Source organism: Mobula birostris, chromosome 12, assembly GCF_030028105.1.
Source record: "Mobula birostris isolate sMobBir1 chromosome 12, sMobBir1.hap1, whole genome shotgun sequence".
Classification (NCBI taxonomy): domain Eukaryota; kingdom Metazoa; phylum Chordata; class Chondrichthyes; order Myliobatiformes; family Myliobatidae; genus Mobula; species Mobula birostris.
In genome coordinates, this window is record NC_092381.1 from 3,733,836 (window position 1) to 3,751,578 (window position 17,743).

General features: G+C 46.6%; 1 protein-coding gene across 1 annotated transcript in view; it reads left to right on the plus strand.

The window, feature by feature from the left end:
• The first annotated feature begins 16,064 nt into the window (after positions 1–16,064).
• Positions 16,065–17,743, plus strand: part of acadm (acyl-CoA dehydrogenase medium chain) — a 71,863-nt gene continuing 70,184 nt past the window's right edge. Inside the window, exon 1 of the mRNA XM_072273271.1 lies at positions 16,065–16,158. Within this exon, the coding sequence (XP_072129372.1) occupies positions 16,141–16,158 (18 nt within the window). The 5' untranslated portion in view covers positions 16,065–16,140. The remainder of the gene's footprint in view (positions 16,159–17,743) is intronic.

Sequence of the window (17,743 nt, forward strand, 5' to 3'; positions counted from 1 at the left end):
CAATAATAAAAATTACAATATAAATACATAAAATAGAATAAAATTTATTATCTTGGTACATCTATGACACTATATACAATCCTGAGATTCATTTTCTTGCAGGTATATTCAGTAAATCCAATAACCATAAAAGAATCAATGAAAGACCGCACCAACTGGCTGAATGACCATTGTGCAAAAGACATCAAACTGTGCAAATACGAAAAGAAAGAGAAAAAATATAATAACTTTGTGACAACAAAGTTTTTGCTTTTGGGTGTATCTTATGGATTTTGGGTTCCTGATCATGAAAATCACCATGAAATTTCCCTATCACGCACCATTTAAAAACAAATGCCTATATTTGTTCTCTCAAGTCAATTAAAATGCTGCCTACAATGTATGCTGAAAAGATCTTTACCTTGTCCAGGCATGCCTGGGTGTGCTTTGGCATGGCAGATGCTGCATGGCAGGATGTTTTAGAAAGGCTATAAACCTCCGTGAAAGATATCAATATCTGAGATTGATGTTTCCCAGAATAACTGATGCCAAGATTAAGGAAGGCATTTTTGTTGGTCCACAAGTCAAACAGACCATTAATGACAGGCAATTTGAAGAACTTCTAGTGGGATTGCATTGAAGCCATTTGAGGATGTTGTTGAAAATTTTCTGGGCGACTACAGAGCACCAAACTGGTTAACAACGTGCTTCAAGAGCACAAAACCATGAAGTGCAACATGTCACTGAAGATTCCTTTGCTCCATTCCCACTTAGACTACAATCTTGGCACTGTCAGTGAGAAGCACGGCGAAAAGCTTCACAAGGACCTTGTAGTTGTGGAGAAATGCTATCAGGGCAACTAGAATCCATCATTGCTGACTGATTATTGTTGGACACCTATGCAAAAAGCTTTGACACTGAGTACAAATGAAAATCATACAACAAACATAGAACATAAAAATCTACCGCACATTACAGGCCCCTTGGCCCACAATGTTGTATCGACCATGTAACCTACTCTAGAAACTGCCTAGAGTTTCCCTAGCACATAGCCCTCTATTTTTCTAAGTTCCATGTACCTATCTAAGAGGCCCTGTTGTATCCACTTCCACCACCGCCACCAGCAGTGCATTCCACATACCCACCACTCTGAGTGAAAAACTTACCCCTGACATCTACTCGGTACCTATTTCCAAGCACCTTAAAACCACGCCCTCTCACGTTAGCCATTTCAGCCCTGGGAAAAAAACCTCTGGCTATCCACACAATTAATGCCCCTCATCATCTTATACACCTCTATCAGGCCACCTCTCATCCTCCATTGCTCCAAGGAGAAAAGGCCAAGTTCACTCAACCTATTCTCATAAGGTACGCCCTCCAATCCAGGCAACATCCTTGTAAGTCTCCTCTGCATTTTCTCTATAGTATCACATCCTTCCTGTAGTGAGAACTGAACACAGTACATACTCCCAATGGGGTCTGACCAAGGTCTTATAAAGCTGTAACATTACCTCACGGCTCTTGAACTCAATCCCATGGTTGATGAATGCCAACACACCATACACCTTCTTAACAACACTCAACCTGCGTAGCAGCTTTGAGTGTCCTATGGAAACGGACCCCAAGATCTTTCAGATCCTTCACACTGCCAAGAGTCTTACCATTATTATATTCTGTCTTCAAATTTGACCTACCAAAATGAACCACTTCACACTTATCTGGATTGAACTCCATCTGTCACTTCTCAGCCCAGTTCTGCATCCTATCAATGTCCCACTGTAACCTCTGACAATCCTCCAGACTATCCACAACACCCCCAGTATTTGTGTCATCAGCAAACTTATTAACCCATCTCTTCACTTCCTTATCCAGGTCATTTATAAAAATCACAAAGAGGAGGGGTCCCAGAACAGATCCCTGCAGAACAGCACTGGTCATTGACCTGCATGCAGAATATGAACCATCTACAACCACACTTTGCCTTCTGTGGGCAAGCCAATTCTGGATTGGCAAAGCAAGCTCTCCTTGGATCCCATGCCTCCTTAATTTCTGAAGGAGCCTTGCATGGGGAACCTTATCAAATGCCTTACTGAAATCCATATACACTACATCTACTGCTCTACCTTCATCAATGTTTTGTTATGTCCTCAAAGAATTCAATCAGGCTTGTATGGCATAACTTGCCCTTGCAAAGCCAAGCTGATTATCCCTAATTATATTATGCCTCTCCAAATGCTCATAAATTCTGTCTCTCAGGATCTTCTCCAACAACTTGCCCCCCCCACTGAAGTAAGTCTCAATGGTCTATAATTTCCTGGGTTATCTCTACTCCGTTTCTTGAACAAGGGAACAACACTTGCAATGAATAATCTTCTCCTGTCCCTATTGATGACACAAAGATTATCGCAAGAGGTTCAGCAATCTCTTCCCTCGCTTACCACAGTAGCCTGGGGTACATCTCATCCAGTCCCAGTGACTTATCTAACTTAATGCTCCAGCACATCCTCTTTCTTAATGTCTATATGCTCAAGTGTTTCAGTCCGCTGTAAGTCATCCCCACAATTGCCAAGGTCCTTTTCCCCTGGTGAATACTGAAGCAAAGTAACAACAGGAATTCTGCAGATGCTGGAAATTCAAGCAACACACATCAAAGTTGCTGGTGAACGCAGCAGGCCAAGCAGCATCTGTAGGAAGAGGTGCAGTCGACGTTTCAGGCCGAGACCCTTCGTCAGGACTGAAGCAAAGTATTCATTAAGTACCTCCGCTACCTCGTCCGACTCCATGCACACGTTCCCACTATCACACTTGATTGATCCTATTCTCTCAAGGATCATCCTCTTGCTGTTCACATACTTGTAGAATGCCTGGGGGTTTTCCTTAATCCTGCTCGTCAAGGCCTTTTCATGGCCCCTTCCGGCTCTCCTAATTCCATTATTAAGGTCTTCCTAGCAACCTTGTAATTTTCTAGAGCTCTAACAGTACCTAGTTTCTTGAACTTTTTCCTAAGCTTTTCTCTTCTTCCTAAGTAGTTTTTCTATATCCTTTGTACACCATGGTTCTTTAATCCTACCATCCTTTCCCTGAAAATTCACCACATTTCTGCATGCACTTCCCTGAGAACATCTCCTCCCAATTTATGCTTCCAAGTTACTGCCTAATAGCATATTTCCCCCTACCCCAATTAAATGTTTTCTAAAAATGTCTACTTCTATCCCTCTCCAATGCTATGGTAAAGGAGATAGAATTATGATCACTATCTCCAAAATGCTCTCCCACTGAGAGACCTGACACCTGACCAGGTTCATTTCCCAATACCAGATCAAGTACAGCCTCTCCTCTAGTTGGCTTATCTATGTATTGCATCAGGAAACCTTCCTGAACACACCTAACAAACTCCACTCCATCTAAACCCCTCGTGCTAAGATATCAATCAGTATTAGGAAAGTTAAAATCACCCATCACAAAAACCCAATTATTATTGCACTGTTCCAGAATCTGCCTCTCTCTCTGTTCCTCGATATCCCTATTACTATTGGGGGTCTATAAAAAACACCCAGTAGAGTTATTCACCCAAGCAACACACATCAAGGTTGCTGGTGAATGCAGCAGGCCAGGCAGCATCTTTAGGAATAGGTACACCTTATATTCCGTCTGGGTAGCCTCCAACCCTGATGGCATGAACATCGACTTCTCTAACTTCCGCTAATGCCCCACCTCCCCCTCGTACCCCATCTGTTATTTATTTATATACACACATTCTTTCTCTCTCTCTCTCTCCTTTTTCTCCCTTTGTCCCTCTGACTATACCCTTTGCCCATCCTCTGGGTTCCCCCCCCCCCCACTTTTCCTTCTCCCTGGGCCTCCTGTCCCATGATCCTCTCATATCCCTTTTCCCAATCACCTGTCCAGCTCTTGGCTCCATCCCTCCCCTCCTGTCATCTCCTATCATTTTGGATCTCCCCCTCCCCCTCCCACTTTTAAATCTCTTACTAGCTCTTCCTTCAGTCAGTCCTGACGAAGAGTCTCGGCCCGAAACATCGACTGTATCTCTTCCTAGAGATGCTGCCTGGCCTGCTGCATTCACCAGCAACTTTGATGTGTGTTGCTTGAACTTCCAGCATCTGCAGAATTCCTCGTGTTTGCGTTATTGATCCTTTCCTGTTTCTGACTTCCACCCACACTGACTCAGCAGACAATCCCTCCATGGCTTCCTCCTTTTCTGCAGCTGTGACACTATCTCTGATTAGCAATACCGTGCCCCCGCCTCTTTTGCAACTCTCCCTGTTCTTTTTAAAACATCTAAAGCCTGGCACACTCAGCAGCCATTCCTGCCCCTGAGATATCCAAATCTCTGTAATGGCCACAACGTCATATTTCCACGTATTGATCCACACTCTAAGTTCATCCGCCTTGTTTATGATACTCCTTGCATTAAAATAGACACATCTCAAACCATCAGGCTCAGTGCATCTTTGCTCTAACATCTGCCTATCCTTCCTCACAAATTCCCTAGAAGCTGTCTTTACTTGTGCTCCAACCTCCCCATCCTCTGCCTCTTCACTTCGATTCCCCCCCCCCCCGCAAATCTAGTTTAAAACCGGCCCCGATAGCACCAGCAAACCTCCCAGCCAGGATATTGGTCCCTGTCGGATTCAAGTGCAACCTGTCCTTTTCGTACAGATCACATCTGCCCCAGAAGAGGTCCCAATGAATCCCTGCTTCCCCCCGCCGCTCCAATCCCTCATCCACACATTTATCCTCCACCTCATTCTATTCCTCTACTCACTGTCGCCTGGCACAGGCAGCAATCCCGAGATGACTACCTTTGAGGTCCTACTTCTTAGCTTCCTTCCTAACTCCCTGTATTCTGCTTTCGGGACCTCCAGCCTTTTTCTAACTATGCCGTTAGTACCACGACCTCTGTCTGCTCACCTTCCCATTTCAGGATATTGTGAACACGCTCAGAAACATCACAAACCCTGGCACCTGGAAAGTAAACTACCATCCTTGTTTCTTTTTCGCACCCACAGAATCACCATCTGTCCCCCTAACTATCGTCCCCTATTGCTGCTGCCATCCTCTTTAGTTCCCTACCCTTCTGAGCCACAGGGCCAGACCCAGTGCCAGAGGTGTGGTCACTGTTGCTTCCCCCAGGTAGGCTGTCCCCCTCATTAGTACTCAAAATGGAGTACTTATTGTTGAGGGGGACAGCCACAGGGGTGCTCTCCACTACCTGACGTTCTCCCTTCCCTCTCCTGACAGTCACCCACTTATCTCCCTCCTGTGACCCCAGTGTCACTGCCTGTCTGTAGCTCCTATCGATTCCCTCCCCACTCTCCCTAACAAGCTGAAGGTCGTTGAGCTGCAGCTCCAGTTCCCTAACTCGATCTCTAAGGAGCTGTAGCTCGATGCACCTGGCATAGATGTGGCCATCAGGGAGGCTGGAGGTCTCCCAGATATCTGACACACAGAGCAGAAAATTGGCCTCACAGTCATACCCACTGATCTTAAGTTAGAGGAAAAAAGAAATATGAAAGTGGCTTGTCTCTTTACCTCACCCAGGCCCGTCCTCGCCAAAGCCCCGATGAGCCAAAGCCTTACTACTCTGACTCACACTACTCTGACAACTGCTCATTCAATGACCACTCCACTAGGCAGTGTCTCCATTTTATCCCCGAACCTTCTCAGCGGCCTTGTGCGATGACGAGCTACTGCGTCTGTGCACTTCTCCCAATTAAATTAGTGATGCAAAATACTTATTCAGCTTGTCTACCATTTTATTGTCCCCCTTTATTACCTCTCTGACGTCATTTTCCAACGGTCCGATATCCACTCTCCCCCTCAGTCTTTTGCAGCTCAGTGGTTACAAGCCCAGTCCGTCATTCCAGACAGGACAATGTCCGGAACCCAGGGAAATGATGAACCAGAGCACCCGGAGGAAACCCATGCACACGTGGGGAGAACGGAGAAACAGCTGCGGAATTGGACCCAGCTCATAATAACATTGCACGAAGTGTGCTACCCCAAAGAGGAATCTGGACTTGTACTTAAATGAGCTGGGTAAAGAGGGATGTGGAATTAATGCAGGCAGTGCAATTAGTATATGTAGCATAGGCATGTTGTGCCAAAGAGTCTGTACAACTCCATGACTGAATCTTTGAAAGAAAGAATTTCACCTCATTCCCCATCCCCGCCCTTCAGCTCATGTGAAAATCCCTCCAGCTCTGGAGTCTTTTAATCATAAGACCATAAAATATAAGATATAGGAGCAGAATCAGGCCATTTGGCCCATCAAGTCTGCTCCGCCATTTTATCATGGCTGATCCGTTTTCCCTCTCAGCCCCAGTCTCCTGCCTCCCACACCCCCACCCCCACCTTGCATCCCTTCATACCCTGACCAATCTGCGTTAGATATACATAAAGGTTTGACCTCCACAGCTGCCTGTGGCAATGAATTCCGCAAATTCACCACTCTCTGGCTAAAGAAATTCTTCCTCATCTCCATTCTAAAAGTATGCCCCTCTATTCTGAGGCTGTGTCCTCTAGTCTTAGACTTTGCCATCATAGGAAGCATCCTCTCCACATCCACTCTATGAAATCCTTTCACTATTCGATATGTTTCAATTAGGTCACCTCTCATTCCTCTGAATTCCAGTGGATACAGGCCCACAGCCATCAAACGCTCTTCATATGACAAGCCATTTAGTCCTGGAGTCATTTTCATGAACCTCCTTTGAACCCTCTCCAGTTTCAGCAAATCCTTTCTTAGGTAAGGGGCCCAAAACTGTTCACAACACTCCAACTGAGGCCTCACCAGTGCTTTATAAACTCTCAACTTTACATCCTTGCTTTTATATTCTAGTCCACTTGGAATGAATGCTAACATTGCATTTTCTTTCCTCACCACAGACTCAACCTGCAAATTAACCTTTCGAGAATCCTGCACAAGGAGTCCCAGGTCCCTTTGCACCTCAGTTTTTTGTATTTTCTCTCCATTTAGAAAATAGTCCACCTTTCCATCTCTTCTACCAAAGTGCATGACCATACACTTCCTGACACTGTATTCCATCTACCATTTCTTTGCCCAACTCTCCTAATCTGTCTAAATCACAGCTTTTGAACTAAACCCCATGGTTGATGAATGCCAACACAATACACCTTCTTAACAATACCATCAACCTGCGCAGCAGCTTTGAGCGTCCTATGGACTCGGACCCCAAGATCTCTCTGATCCTTCACACTGCCAAGATTCTTACCATTAATACTATATTCTGTCTTCAAATGTGACTGACCAAAATGAACCACCTCACACTTATCTGGGTTGAACTCCATCTGCCACTTCTCAGCCCAGTTCTGCATCCTATCGATGTCCCGCTGTAACCTCTGACAACCCTCTAGACTATCCACAATATCCCCAACTTTAGTGTCATCAGCAAACTTACTAACCCACTCTTCTACTTCTTCATCCAGGTCATTTATAAAAATCACGAAGAGCAAGGGTCCCAGAACAGATCCCTGAGGCACACCATGTCATCGACCTCCATGCAGAATACAAACCATCTACAACCACCCTTTGTCTTCAGTGGGCAAGCCAATTCTAGATCCACAAAGCAAGGTCTCCTTGGATCCCATGCCTCCTTACTTTCTGAATGATATGGATCCTGTCTCTCAGGATCTTCTCCAACAATTTGCCCACCACTGAAGTCACACTCACTGGTCTATAATTTCCTGGGTTATCTCTACTCCATTTCTTGAACAGGGAACAACATTTGCAATGATCTAATTTTCTCCTGTCCCTATTGATGACACAAAGATCATCGCAAGAGGCTCAGCCATCTCCTCCCTCGCTTACCAGAGTAGCCTGGGGTACATCTCATCCAGTCCCAGTGACTTTTCTAACTTGACGCTTTTCAAAAGCTGCAGCACATCCTCTTTCTTAATGTCTATGTGCTCAAGCACTTCAGTCCACTGCAAGTCATCCCCACAATTGCCAAGATCTTCTTCCCTGAATACTGAAGCAAAGTATTCATTAAGTACCCCGACTACCTCCTCCGACTCCATGCACGCGTTCTTATGCCCCTTCCTGACAACCTTGTAATTTTCAAGAACCCTATCAGTTCCTAGTTTCTTGAATCTTTCATAAGCTTTTCTTTTCTTCTTAACTAGATTTTCCACAATCTTTGTACAGCATGGATCTTTTACCCTACCATCCTTTCTCAGCCTCAATGGAACATACCTATACAGAATGCCATGCATTTGCCTGAGAACATTTGCTCTCAATTTATGCTCCAACATTTCTGCCTGATAGCATATTATTTCCCCCTTCCCCAATTAAATGTTTTCCAAAATTGTCTGTTCCTATCCCTCTCCAGCGCTATGGTAAAGGAGATAGAGTTGTGATCACTACCCCAAAATGCCCTCCCACTGTGAGAGTTCAATTTCCCAATACCAGATCAAGTACAGCCTCCCTCTAGTTGGCTTATCTACATATTGCATCAGGAAAGCTTCCTGAATACACCTAACAAACTCCACCCCATCCAAACCCCGTGCTCTATTTTTTTTTTATTCTTTATTACAAATGTCGGTGCTATACAATATTTACAAACCCAGTGACTAACACATTTACTACACTACAAACAGACAATACATGTTAAACCAATATATTGCCATCCTCATCAATGATGGCATTTACACCCCGCGGAGCCCAACGGTCCCGGAACATCTGTACGGTCGCCGTGGACTGTGCGTATTCCTTTTCAATATTCACCCGGGCACGAACATACCCCCTAAACATAGCCAGGCAGTCCACCCGGGGAGAACCTCCTGCCACCCTTTTCCAGGAGCCACGGATGGCAATTTTCGCCAGCCCCAGGAGCAAGTTGACAAGGACATCCTCATCCCTCTGTGCCCCCCCTCCTTACTGGATGACCATATATGAATAGGGTGGGACTGAAATGCAACCAGAAGGCGAGAAGCAGCCCACGCAAATACGCAAAAAGGGGCTGCAGCCTCACACACTCCACGTACATATGGTACACGGTCTCCTCCAGCCCGCAGAAGTGACACGCGGCTGGGAGATCCGTGTACAAACTAAAGAACTTATTGCAGGGCACCGCTTTATGCAGCACCCTCCAGCCGAGATCCCCAAGGTGCATGGGAAGGACTCCCTTGTAGAGGGACTTCCATTGGGGACCCCCCTCACCTCCAGGTGGAAAGACCGACCGCCATGGCGTGTCGGGATGGTGGACAAATGCTAGGAAGTGGAGGGTGTGGAGCAGCAGCCCATAAAGGTACCTCCTGCCTGCATCCCTGAATGGGATTGTGGGTGTCGATGAAAGACGGCTCAAGTTGTGTGGATTCGTCTCTCGGGTAAGGCTGCGGGGCCTGGGCCCGACGAGCAGCTCAGCCCGAGTCGTTCCACACCAACCCCGTGCTCTAAGGAGAGGCCAATCAATATTAGGAAAAGTTAAAATCACCCATCACAACAATCCTATTATTATTGCACTGTTCCAGAATCTGCCTCCCCATCTGCTCCTCAATGTCCTTGTTACTACTGGGGGGAGGGGGGGTCTATAAATAACACCCAGTAGAGTTATTGCCCCCTTCCTGTTTCTGACTTCCAACCGCACTGACTCAGTAGACCATCCCTCCATGACTTCCTCCTTTTCTGCAGCTGTGACACTATCCTTGATTAGCAATGCCACGCCCCCACCTCTTTTGCCTCCCTCCCTGTCCTTTTTGAAACCTCTAAAGCCTGGCACACTCAGCAGCCATTCCTGCCCCTGAGACATCCAAATGTCTGTAATGGCCACGACGTCACAGTCCCACGTGTTGATCCACACTCTAAGTTCATCCGCCTTGTTTATGATACTCCTTGCATTAAAATAGGCACATCTCAAACCATCAGGCTGAGTGCATCATTGCTCTAACATCTGCCTGTCCTTCCTCACAAACTCTCTACAAGCTGTCTCTACTTGTGCTCCAACCTCTCCATCCTCTGCCTCTTCACTTCGGTTCCCACCCCCCTGAAAATCTAGTTTAAACCGTCCCCAATAGCATTAACAAACCTCCCTGTCAGGATATTGGTCCCTATCGGATCCAAGTGCAACCCATCCTTTTGTACAGGTCACACTTGCCCCAGAAGAGGTCCCAATGACCCCCAAAATCTGAATCCCTGACCCCTGCTCCAATCCTTCAGCCACACATTTATCCTCCACCTCATTCTATTCCTATGTTCACTGTCGCATGGCACAGGCAGCTCCAGAGATTACTATCCTTGAGGTCCTGCTTCTCAGCTTCCTAACTCCTTGTAGTCTGCTATCAGGACCTCCTCCCTTTTCCTACCTATGTCGTTCGTACCCATATGTACAACAACCTCTGCTGTTCACCTTCACACTTCAGGATATTGTGGACGCGTTCAGAAACATCCCCGGACCCTGGCACCTGGGAGGCAAACATTATCGCACAGTGATTGCACCACGGTAGTGTAGCTCACTTTCAAGGACTCTTCATCTCATGATCTCAATATATGTTTGTTATTTATTTATTGTTATTGTTTTTTCTCTTTTTGTATTTGCACAGTTGAATGATGCCCAGCCCACCGTCCTGTTTCTAAATGGTCCAAATCTCAGAATTTCTAACTTGAGCATTCATATGCAGCCTGAGATGCCCACAAGGAAAGAAAGGCCCAAGATGGCTGAAGGTCTCCCAGCTGAAAAGCAGTTACATAAAGCTGTGCTTTGTTAACACTCTGTTAAACTCCACCCCTTGGATGGACAGAATGTGGAAACTGCTTGTTCAGCCCTCAAGAGCTGATCTATAACACTGCTACAGAGATTCTGGAGCCTGTTACCAGAAAGCACAAGAACTGGTTTGATGAAAACTGTGTCAACATCAAACAACTGCTGGATGAGGAACATCATCTCCACAAAGCTTTCCTCAGTGACCTGAAATCCATCTCAAAGAAGGATGCCTTCAATAACAGCCAAAGGACCGTACAATACAAATTGTGCCTAATGCAGGATTCCTGGCTGATCAATAAAGCTGATGAGATCCAGGCATATGCAGATAGTCATGATTTTAAAGAACTTCTACACTGCATTAAAAGAAGTCTATAGCTCCACATCACCCAGATCATCCCCTCTCCTCAGTGCTGATGGGAACGTGCTGATCATGAACAAAGAGAAAATTTTTTGTCGGTGTGCTAAGCACTTTAACAGCGTTCTGAATCGTCCTTCGACTATAAATGATGAAGTCATTGATTGCCTGCCCCAAGAACCTGCCAACGAAGCACTGGATGCCCTACCAAACTTAGCTGAGACCTAGAAAGCAATACATTAGCTCTCCAACGGCGAAGCACCTGGATCAGACACAATACCAGCTGAGCCTACAAGGAAGGTGATGCAGCGACAACAGAAACGCTCCATCAGCTCTTCCAACTCAAATGGCACCAAGAGACAATTCCATAGGAATTTAAAGATGCATCCATCATCCACTTTTATAAGTGAAAAGGAAACTAACAGTCCTGCAGCAACTATCGGGGAATATCCTTGCTGTCCATCGCAGGCAAGATCTTCACCAGGCTTTTTCTCAACTGTCTCACATCACACCTTGACTGGGGACTCCTACCAGAGAGCTAGTGTGGATTCTGGAGACTACAATATGGTGTTTGCTGCAGGAGAAATGTCAGGAGCAAAATGCTGACCTGTTCTCCTGCTATGTCAATCTGAGGCCTTCAACACTGTTAGCAGGGTCTGTGGAACATCGTGGAGAAGTACAGATGCCCGAGGGAATTCATCACCATATGTAGCTATTCCATGATGGCATGTAAGCTGGAGTTCAGGGCAATGGTGAGACACCCGAGCCCTTTCCTTTCTCAAGCAGGCCAAGCAGTGCTGTGTCTTGGTGCCAAGGCTATTCAGTCTGGTGCTCTCCACTATGTTGACTGATTGCTTCAGAGATGGCAACAGCGACAACGGCATCAGATTCCGCACTGATGGGAAACAATTCAACCTCAGGAGGCTCCAAGCAAAAACTAAGGTTATGACAGACGTCAACAGAGACTTCCGTTTTGCTGATGAGTGTGCCCTCAATGCTGGTTCAAAAGATGATAAGCAGCGCTCTGTCAACAAGTTTGCAGATGCCTGTACCAACTCTGGGCTTAAATCGGCAGCAGGAGAACTGCTGTAATGCTTCAGGCAGTTCCAGGGAAATCATACACTGAGCCAAGCATCACAATCTACACTCAAAGACTCGACCCAGTGAGCAAGTTCGTGTACCTTGGCAGCACACTGTCCCAGAACATCGACACTGAAAATGAAGTAAACACTAAAGTAAATGTAATATTCAGCAGACTTTATACTAACTTCCGGACCAGGAGAGGCATAGAGCTTCCCACTCAACACTCACAACACGCTGGAGGAACTCAGCAGGTCGGGCAGCATCTGTGGAAACGATCAGTCGACGTTTCGGGCCGGAACCCTTCGTCAGGACTGTAGAGGGAAGGGGCAGAGGCCCTATAAGGAAGGTGGGGGGAGGGTGGGAAGGAGAAGGCTGGCAGGTTCCAGGTGAAAAACCAGTGAGGGGAAAAATAAAGGGGTGGGGGAGGGGAAGCAGGGAGGTGATAGGCAGGAAAGGTGAAGAAGGAATAGGGGAAAACACAATGGGTAGTAGAAGGAGGCAGAACCATGAGGGAGGTAGTAGGCAGCTGGGGGAGGGGGCAGAGTGACATAGGGATAGAAGAGGGGAGGGGGAGGGAATTACCAGAAGTTGGAGAATTCTATGTTCATACCAAGGGGCTGGAGACGACCAAGACGGTATATGAGGTGTTGCTCATCCAACCTGAGTTTAGCCTGATCATGGCAGTAGAGTTGTGCTTACCAACTTCCCACTCAGCCCTATGCCTGTGAAACATGGACAGTGTACCAATGGCACATCAAGAAACTGAACCATTTCCACACAGTCTGGATCAGAAAGTTCCTCAACATTGTGTCAAGACAGAATCCCTGACACTGAGGAACTTAGCAAGGCAGGCTGTACATTACCTACACCATTCTGATGCAGTCCCAGGTGATGTGGGCAGGCCACCTGGTTCATATGCCAGATCATCAGCTGTTCTACGGCAAACTACAGAAAGGAAAACATTCCCGTGGAGGCCAGATGAAATCAGAATCGGGTTTATTATCACTGGCACATGTTGTAAAACTTGTTAATTTAACAGCAGCAGTTCACTGTAATTAATAATAATATAGAAAGAAAATAATAGTAAATCAATTACAGTAAATATATATATATTGAACAGATTAAAATTAGTGGAAAAACAGAAATAATATCTATTTTTTAAAAAGTGAGGTAGTGTTCATGGGTTCAATGTCCATTCAGGAATCAGATGGCAGAGGGGAAGAAGCTGTTCCTGAATCGCTGAGCATGTACCTTCAGGCTCCTGTACCTCCTACCTGCCAGTAACAATGAAAAGAGGGCATGTCCTGGGTGATGGGGGTACTTAGTAATGGATGTTGCTTTTTTGAAGCACTGCTCCTTGAAGATATCTTGGGTGATGGCCAAGACAATGGCTATATTTCATTAGGAGTTTGGAGAGATTTGGTTTGTCAACTAAAACACTCAAAATCCTCTATAGATGTACCATGGAGAACATTCTGACAGGCTGCATCACTGTCTGGTATGGGGAGGGGGGATGCACAGGACCAAAAGAAGCTGCAGAAAATTGTAAAATCAGTCAGCTCCATCAAGGGTTTTCGGGTTAACAGTCACTCTGAAGAAAACAATGATTCTCCAACGGAAACCCCCTCGTGGTGTTTACAATCTACCTCACCATTGACGACCACCCTCTCACCACGGTCGAGCAGTTCACCTACCTGGGCAGCAACATCTCCAATGACACCATTAACAATCACCCTCTCACCACGGTCGAGCAGTTCACCTATGTGGCCAGCAGCATCTCCAACGACACCATTAACAATCACCCTCTCACCACGGTCGAGCAGTTCACCTATGTGGCCAGCAGCATCTCCAACGACACCATTGACAATCATCCCCTCACCACGGTCGAGCAGTTCACCTACCTGGGCAGCAACATCTCCAACAACGTAATGGTCGGAAGGGACATTGACAGTGGAGAGAGGGTGGTCGTCAATGGCGTCGTTGGTTCTCATCCAGCAGCTGTTTGAGTGTTTTAGTTGACAAACCAAATCTCTCCAAACTCCTAATGAAACATAGCCATTGTCTTGGCTTCTTTATAGCTGCATAAAATGTGATTAAAGACAACCTGAAAACGCAACTATAAGCTTCTGACATCAGCACAGACACGTGGGAACATATCATCTAGGATCAGATTGAGTGACACTCCCCCCTCCATAAGGGGGATTGGATTGAGTGACACTCCCCCCTCTGTAAGGGGGATCGGATTGAGTGACACTCCCCCCTCCGTAAGGGCGATCGGATTGAGTGACACTCCCCCCTCTGTAAGGGCGATCAGATTGAGTGACACTCCCCCCTCCGTAAAGGGGATCGGATTGAGTGACACTCCCCCCTCCGTAAGGGTGATCCGATTGAGTGACACTCCCCCCTCCGTAAGGGGGATGGAATTGAGTGGCACTCCCCTCTCCGTAAGGGGGATCGGATTCAGTGACACTCCCCCCTTCTTCCACTTCTTCATCCAGGTCATTTATAAACATCACGAAGAGTAAGGGTCCCAGAACAGATGCCTGAGGCACACCACTGGTCACCAACCTCCATACAGAATATGACCTGTCCACAACCACTCCTTGCCTTCTGTGGGCAAGCCAGTTCTGGATCCACAAAGGAAGGTCCCCTTGGATCCCATGCCTCCTCATTTTCTCAAAAATCCTTGCAGGGGCTACCTTATCAAATGCCTTGCTGAAATCCATATACACTACATCTACTCCTTTACCTTCAACAATGTGTTTAGTCACATCCTGAAAAAATTCATTCAGGCTCATAAGGCATGACCTGCCTTTGACAAAGCCAGGCTGACTATTCCTAATCATATTATGCCTCTCCAAATGTTCATAAATCCTGCCTCTCAGGATCTTTTCCATCAACTTACCAACCACTGAAGACTCACTGACCTACAATTTCCTGGGCTACCTCTACTCCCTTTCTTGAATAAGGGAACAACATCTGCAACCCTTCAATCCTTCGGAACCTCATTGATGATGCAAAGATCATTGCCAAAGATCGTAGCCTGGGGTACATCTCATCCGATCCCAGAGACTTATCTAACTTGATGCTGTTCTAAAGCTCCAGCACATCCTCTTTCTTAATGTTTATTAGCTCAACTTTTTCAATCCACTGTAAGTCATCCATACAATCGCCAAGATCCTTTTCCGTAGTGAAACAAAGTATTCATTAAGTACCTCTGCTTTCTCCTCCAGTTCTATACACACATTGATTGGTCCTATTCTCTCACGTCTTATCCTCTTGCTCTTCAAATAGTTGTAGAATGCTTTGGGGTTTTCCTTAATCCTGCTCGTCAAGGCCTTCTCTTGGCCCCTTCTGGCTCTCCTAATTTCATTCTTAAACTCCTTCCTGCTAGCCTTACAATCTTCTGGATCTCTATCTTTACCTAGTTTTTTTGAACACTGAGGTAAGTTCCGAAGTTCTGAAGACACAACAGCCAGTCGTGTTGTAGTGTGGAGTAAACTGCTGGAGGATGTCAGCGGGTCGAGCAGCTGTGAAGGAAGAGGAAACGCTTTCTGTATCTGCACTGATTAAAGGTCCGACTTCCTCCAGTAGACTGTGAAAAGTCAGAGCTAATCCAACGTGAAAGCAATACTACTGACAGTTTTCTAACTCTCTTCCCTCCGTGGCTGCAGACATCAATCTCCCGCTCATCGACTGAGGTTCTAATTCCACTACAGATTCTGGCTTCGGGGCTTCGCGGCTGATTGCGATCCACGTGATTCCCTTCAGGGGCGGGGCTTGTCGTTGCGCCGCACCAATTCCCTTCAAGGAAGGAGGCTTCCGTTTAGAAGCGAGGCTTGTGGGACGGGTTTCCCTTCAGGGGCGGGGATTGTAGTCATGTGATCCCTTCAGGGGCGGGGATTGTAGTCATGTGATCCTTTCAGGGGCAGCCGTCGTTTGAGGTTGGATCCCTTTGCTCGCAGTTGGGCCAGGGCGAGGATGTGGCGGCCAGTGGAGGTAGGAGCGGCTTGAGGCTCTATTACCGCTCGAGGGCAGTCTGGGTGGGTCCTCCCGCTCTAAGGGAGGGAGCGCCGCTCTGCGGGGGGGGGTCTGGTAACTGAGGGAGCGCCGCTCTGCCGGGGGGGGGGGGGGGGTCTGGTAACTTGGGAAGGGTGGTGTTGAGGAGCAGAGACAAAGTCTTTTCGCCAGGGTTGAGACATAGAACATAGTATAGCACAGTACAGGCCCTTCGGCCCACAATGTTGTGCCGACCCTCAAACCCTGCCTCCCATATAAGCCCCCACCTTAATTTCCTCCATATACCTGTCTAGTAGTCTCTTAAATTTCAGTAGTGTATCTGCCTCCACCACTGACTCAGGCAGTGCATTCCATGCACCAACCACTCTCTGAGTAAAAAACCTTACTCTAATATCCCCCTTGAACTTCCCACCCCTTATCTTAAAGCCATGTCCTCTCGTATTGAGCAGTGGTGCCCTGGGGAAGAGGCGCTGGCTATCCACTCTGTGTATTCCTCTTATTATCTTGTACACCTCTATCATGTCTCCTCTCATCCTCCTCCTTTCCAAAGAGTAAAGTCCTAACTCCCTTAATCTCTGATCATTATGCATACTCTCTAAACCAGGCAGCATCCCGGTGAATCTCCTCTGTACCCTTTCCAATGCTTCCACATCCTTCCTATAGTGAGGTGGCCAGAACTGGACACAGTACTCCAAGTGTGGCCTAACCAGAGTTTTATAGAGCTGCACCATTACATCACGACTCTTAAACTCTATCCCTTGACTTATGAAAGCTAACACCCCATAAGCTTTCTTAACTACCCTATCTACCTGTGAGGCAACTTTCAGGGATCTGTGGACATGTACCCCCAGATCCCTCTGCTCCTCCACACTACCAAGTATCCTGCCATTTACTTTGTACTCTGCCTTGGAGTTTGTCCTTCCAAAGTGTACCACCTCGCTCTTCTCCAGGTTGAACTCCATCTGCTACTTCTCAGCCCACTTCTGCAACCTATCAATGTCTCTCTGCAATCTTCGACAATCCTCTTCACTATCTACAACACCACCAACCTTTGTGTCGTCTGCAAACTTGCCAACCCATCCTTCTTCCCCACATCCAGGCCGTTAATAAAAATCACGAAAAGTAGAGGTCCCAGAACAGATCCTTGTGGGACACCACTAGTCACAACCCCCCAATCTGAATGTACTCCCTCTGCCTTCTGCAGGCAAGCCAATTCTGAATCCACCTGACCAAACTTCCCTGGAACCCATGCCTTCTGACTTTCTGAATAAGTCTACCGTGTAGAACCTTGTCAAATGCCTTACTAAAATCCATGTAGATCACATCCACTGCACTACCCTCATCTATATGCCTGGTCACCTCCTCAAAGAACTCTTATCAGGCTTGTTAGATACGATCTGCCCTTCACAAAGCTATGCTGACTGTCCCTGATCAGACCATGATTCTCTAAATGCCCATAGATCCTATCTCTAAGAATCTTTTCCAACAGCTTTCCCACCACAGACGTAAGGCTCACTGGTCTATAATTACCCGGACTATCCCTACTACCTTTTTTGAACAAGGG